Source organism: Carlito syrichta, unplaced genomic scaffold (genome assembly GCF_000164805.1).
Source record: "Carlito syrichta isolate Samal-C Ts95f unplaced genomic scaffold, Tarsius_syrichta-2.0.1 Scaffold311628, whole genome shotgun sequence".
Lineage (NCBI taxonomy): Eukaryota > Metazoa > Chordata > Mammalia > Primates > Tarsiidae > Carlito > Carlito syrichta.
In genome coordinates, this window is record NW_007255724.1 from 38,294 (window position 1) to 43,869 (window position 5,576).

General features: G+C 52.5%; 1 protein-coding gene across 2 annotated transcripts in view; it reads left to right on the forward strand.

Moving 5' to 3' along the window:
* The first annotated feature begins 2,304 nt into the window (after window positions 1-2,304).
* The window catches only part of SPC24 (SPC24, NDC80 kinetochore complex component), an 11,818-nt gene continuing 8,546 nt past the window's right edge, over window positions 2,305-5,576 (forward strand). For both annotated transcript variants that reach the window (XM_021717974.1, XM_008068874.2), the window contains exons 1-4: window positions 2,305-2,494; window positions 4,515-4,659; window positions 4,733-4,837; window positions 4,948-5,024. In XM_021717974.1, coding sequence (XP_021573649.1) covers window positions 2,335-2,494; window positions 4,515-4,659; window positions 4,733-4,837; window positions 4,948-5,024 — 487 coding nt within the window. In that variant the 5' untranslated portion in view covers window positions 2,305-2,334. The remainder of the gene's footprint in view (window positions 2,495-4,514; window positions 4,660-4,732; window positions 4,838-4,947; window positions 5,025-5,576) is intronic.

The following is a 5,576-nucleotide window of genomic DNA, read 5'->3' on the forward strand; positions in this document are numbered from 1 at the left end:
CCAACTCAAAAAAAAAAAAAAAGGACAGTATTCTGAAGAGAGAGAGAGGCAGCCAGTCAGCCAGACTGACAGATGAAAAAGATGTATCCTAGTTTATGACCTAGCCTCGGAAGTCACACAGTGTCCTTTCTGCCACATTCTGTTGGTTGCCTAAAGTCCTGATCCATTCAAGAGGAGGGGAATTACAGTCTCTTGACAAGGAATGGCAAAGTTGAAACTATTTCTCTTTTTTCTGAGTCGGAGTCTCACTCCATCACCCAGGCTGGAGTGCAGTGGCATGCTCACGGCCACCACAGCATCGACCTGCCAGGCTCAGGAGATCCTTTCGCTTCAGCCTTCCAAGTAGCTGGAACTACAGCATGTGCCACCACATCCAGCTAATTTTTCTTGATTTATTGTGGAGATGAGGCCTCATCAGGTTGCCCAGGTTGGTCTCACACTCCTGGGCTCAGGTAATCCTTTCATCTCGGCCTCCCAAAGTTCTGGGATTATAGGTGTGAGACACTGCACTCAGTCTTTTTCTTTTAATTTTGAATTTTAAATATGTGGGGTACAGTTCAGGGTTAGGTATTCGAATGTTCATTATGCAGGTACCCTTGTGGCTGAGGTGTGCCTCCCCCTCCCCTGGCAGTTTCCCACTACTGCCAATCCCTTTCTTATAGTATTACAAAAGTTGTTCAATGAGTGAAAACGTGTGATAACTCGGTTCTTTGTTTCTCTGACAGATCACTCAGTATTATAGGCTCTACGTCCATCCAAGTTGCTGTGAAGCCGATAATTTTGTCCTTATTTATGACTGCATAATATTCCATCACGTATATGTACCACATTTTTAAAATCCAGTCCTCTTTCCATGGGCAGCACAGTTGGTTCCACGTATTTGCTATTGGAAATAACGCTGCAATAAACAGGTGTGTGCAGGTGTCTTTTTCATAGAGCGATTTGAGTTCCTCCAGGTATATTCCCAGTAGGGGGATTGTGGGATTGTGTGGGAGGTCAATTTTTAGATCTTTTAGGAATCGCCACACTGTTCCACAGAGATTGTATTAGTTTGCAGTCCCACCAGCAGTGTAGAAGTGTTCCCTGTTCCCCAAGTCCTCTTCTTCATCTGTTGTCTTTGAGTTATTGATGATGGCCATTCTGATTGGAGTTAGGTGGTATCTCAGTGTGGTTTTAACTTGCATTTCTTTGATGACTAGTGAGCCTTGAAACTATTTCTGTAGCCATTTTTCAAAAATATGGCCACACCCAGTATACAAATGAAGAGTTCAGAATTTCCCAGAGGAGCACTTAACTTTCTGTACACATGTATTGATTATTTTTATTTATTTATTGAATCAGGCTCTCACTCTGTCGCCCAGGCTGGAGCGCAGTGGCAGGATCACGGCTCACCACAGCCCTGAACTTCTGGGCTCAAGTGATCCTCCTGCCTCAGCCTCCCAACCACCACACCCAGCTAATTTGAGGTTTTTTGGCAGAGATGAGGTCTCGCTATATTGCCCAGGCTGATCTCAAACTCCTGGGCCCATGCAATCCTCTGGCCTCAGCCTCCCAAAGTACCAGGATTACAATCGCTGTGTCTGGCCTAACATTTTTCTTCTATTTTGTAGAAAGATTGATCCTGGCAGGGTGCGGTGGCTCACGCCTGTAATCCCAACACTTAGGCGGAGGTGAGAGGACTGCCAGAGCCCGCGGGTTCGAGACCAGCCCGGGCAACTTGGCGAGACCGCGTCTCTACAATAAATCAAAAAATTCTGGCTACTTGTAAGGCTGAGGCAGAAGGATCGCCGGAGCCCAGCAGGTCGACGCTGGGGTGGCCGTGAGCGTGTCCCCGCACTCCAGCCTGGGCGACGGAGTGAGGCTCCGACTCAAAAAAACCCAAAATCTCCATGCCCACCCAGAGGCAGGGGCTATGATGACCCTCATTTTACTGAGGGGGAAAGTAAGGCACACATCCTAGAATGCCATAGGAGAAGGCGTTCACTGCTTCGCCCCTAGAAACCACCCCGGCACTCAGTTGTTGGCGCCAGATCCACGGCGAAATAAACAATTCAGGCTCTGGCAGGCGCTTTCCCGCCCGCGCAGGCGCAATGGCCGGCCTCCCGGCGACGCCCCATCCCTGCGCCGATTGGTCATCGCGAATGACCGACGGAGGTGCCGGCGCAGGCGCACCAGGCCAGACCTGAGGCGCCTTCCCCTTTAGGGCCCCTCCCTAAGCCTATTGGCCATCGCTAGTGACTGACGGAGAGAGTATCCAATGGAAGTGGACCTCTCGGGAGAGGAGGCGGGCCCCGCGAGCAGTCAAATTTGCGCGGGTTTGGGCCTGGCGTAGTCATGGCGGCCTTCCGCGACATGGAGGAGGTGAGCCAGGGGCTGCTGAGCCTGCTGGGCGCCAACCGCGCCGAGGCGCAGCAGCGACGGCTGCTGGGGCGTCACGAGCAGGTGGTGGAGCGGCTGCTGGAGACGCAAGACGGTGCCGAGCAGCAGCTGCGAGGTGAGGACCGAACCCGCGTGCGGGGAGGGGGCGCCCGGCTGGCCTGGAGCCCCTTTCTGGGCTCTCCCGTCTCCCGCCCTGCCCGCCCCGTGACGCCGCTGGGTGGGCACTGCTCCCCCTGAGCCTCTTTCCCCACCCATGAGATGGGCTTCATGACAACAGCCATTTCCCAACGGTTTAGTGGTAAGTATAGGAGCTCGCAGGGCCTGGGCTTGAACTGGGACACAGGAGTCGAAGTGCCAGGTTTGAATCTCAGCAACCTCACATCCCAGCTGTGAGAGTTGAGCGGAGTTTCTAATCCCCCTGTGCCTCGGTTTCCTTCGCTGCCAAAGGGTCGTGACCACAGTCCATCCCTTCTTCCTGGGGGGTGGTTCGGATGTTCTGTGGAGCACCCGCGGGGTGCCAGGCCCTGGTGGCAGCAGGGACAAAACAGAAAAATCCCCGCCCTTGGGGGACTGACATGCTAGTTGGGGAGAGGGAGCAAGATAAACGAGAAGAATCGATATATGGGGAGGTGATGGGCCAGGAGAAAAGCCAGGTCCTGTGGAGAACAGAGTGGCAAAGTTGGGGGCGACTCAGGGAAGCCCTGTGTGAGGCCTGAACGAGCACTGTGATGAGGAGCCATTAAATTGGCCGGGTGCGGTGTCATCCCAGTACTTTGGGAGGCTGAGATGGGAGGATCGCTTGAGCTCAGAGTTGGGGGCTGCAGTGACCTATGATCACACCACTGCCTCCAGCCTGGGTGACAGAGCCAGACCCCATCTCTACAAAAACAAATGTCACCAGCCTGAGCAACATAGAGAAAAACCCTGTCTTTACAAACCATAAAAGGAATTAGCTGGGCATAGTGGTGCCTCCCTGTAATCAGGAGGCTGAGGAGTGAGGATTGCTTGAACCTATGAGTTCGAGGCCAGCCTGGGCAACATAACAAGACCCTGTCTCTGCAAAAATAAAGTTAAAATCAAATAAATAAACTGAGGTGGGTAAAGTGCCTAGTGATTTGTGTAAGGCTTACTCAACCATAAGAAAATACAGTTCTGCTAATAACTTTTTTTTTTTTTTTGAGCAGAAATCTCCCTCTGTTGCCCAGGCCACCTCAGCGTCAACCTGCTGGGCTCCAGTGATCCTTCCGCCTCAGCCTTCTAAGTAGCTCGAACAACAGGCGCGTTCGAGCTACTTAGAGCCACCACGCCTGGCTAATTCTTTGATTTATTGTAGACACAAGGTCTTGCCAAGTTGCCCAGGCTGGTCACAAATCCCTGGGCTCAGGCAGTCCTCTTGCCTTCACCTCCCAAAGTGCTGGAATTACAGGCGTGAACTACTATGCCTGGCAGTTTTTTGTGGTTTTGTTTTTTGAGATGGAGTCTTGCTATAATGTTCAGGCTGGTATCTGACTCCTGGGCTCAAGTGATCCTCCTGCGTGGGCTTCCGGAGTAGCTGGGGGCACAGCTTAAGATATTTTTGGTCTCTCTGGGCATTTTGCCCAGTACTTATTTATTCTGGGTGGGTGCTGGAGACATAATGAGTTAAGCCTCTGAGTTGAAGAAGAAAGATGAGGAATTGGTACCTCCAAGTGGTACAGCTGTGCCGAGCCCCTGAGTTGGGCATGACTCAGGAGGTCTTTTTTTTTTTTTTTAAAGAACCAGGGTCTTACTCTGTCACTCAGGTTGGAGTGCAGTGGCACAATCATAGCTCACAGCAGTCTCCAACTCCTGGGCTCAAGGGATCCTCCTGCCTCAACCTCCCAAAGTGCTGGGACTACAGGCCTGAGCCACTGTGCCTGGCCTCCGACTGGGTTTTATTTGGAGTAAATAAAACTCTGACTGGGTTTTATTTGGAGTAAGTGTGTTTTGGTAAAATAGACATAGTCATGCAGGTTCGGAGGGGAGGTGCTCTCTGGGTGGGTATGGACACAAGGCTGCGGACAGGAGGTGGGATTGTCCTGCAGATGGGACCGTGAGCCTCCTTCTCTGGGGAGGACCAAGCCCAGGGAGCCTGCTCTCTCCTCACCCCCCCCCAGAGGTCCTCGACGCAGAGAAGGCTGTGGCCCAGAGCCTGCTGGACGCCAAGGAGCGGGCGCAGCAGGCAGGCACCGAGCTGCAGCAGCTGGAGGCTGGGCTGCAGGAGGCCGGAGAGGAGGATGCCCACCTGAAGGCCAGCCTGCTATATCCTTTCCCGCGAATATGTCAGCCCTGGGCCTCACACCGCCCTTCCTCACCAGGCCCTTAACTAGCCAACTCAGCTCACCCGGGAGCTGGCGGAGCTCAGGGAGGTGGAGGCCGAGCTGGAGCGGCAGGAGCGGGAAGTGGACGAAGATACAACGGTCACCATCCCCTCGGCCGTGTGGGTCCAGCGGGCGGCACATCTCTGTCCCATTCCTCCACTCCCACTCCCACTCCCATACTCAGCTGAGTCTGCCCTGGGGGTCACTCCCCTCTTTTGCTCTCATGCAGGTACGTGGCTCAGCTGTATCACCAGATTAGTAAAATCGAGTGGGATTATGAGTCTGAGCCCGGGATGATCAAAGGCAGTATCCTTTTCTTGGGGAACTGGAGCCCTGTGCACCATGGTGGGGGTGCAAAATAGCACTGTACAGGGGAAGGTGGTCAGGGTCCTCAAGAGTTAGAAACAAGCCAGGCGTGGTGGCATGCCTACAGTCCCAGCCACTTGGGCGACTGAAGTGGGAGGATTGCCTGAGTCCAGGAGTTTGCGGGTCTGGTGAGCTGAACATGCTACTGCCCTCCAGCCTGGGTGACAGAGCTTGAGACCCTGACTCAAAAAAAAAAAAAAAAAAAAGAACTGGGCACAGTGGCTCCCAACACTTTTGGAGGCGGAGGCCAGAGGATTGCCTGAGACCAACCTGAGCAATTTGGTGAGAGCTCATCTCTACAATAAATCAAAAAAAATAGCCGGGTATGGTGACATACACCTATGGTTCCAGCTACTTGGAAGGCTGAGGCAGAAGTATCACCTACTACTCAAAAAGAAAAGAAATAATACCTTGTCTGAATTTAGGTTTTTTGTTCATGAAAATGTATTTCAGTCTCTATCTTTTTTTTTTTTTCCGAGTCAGAATCACTCT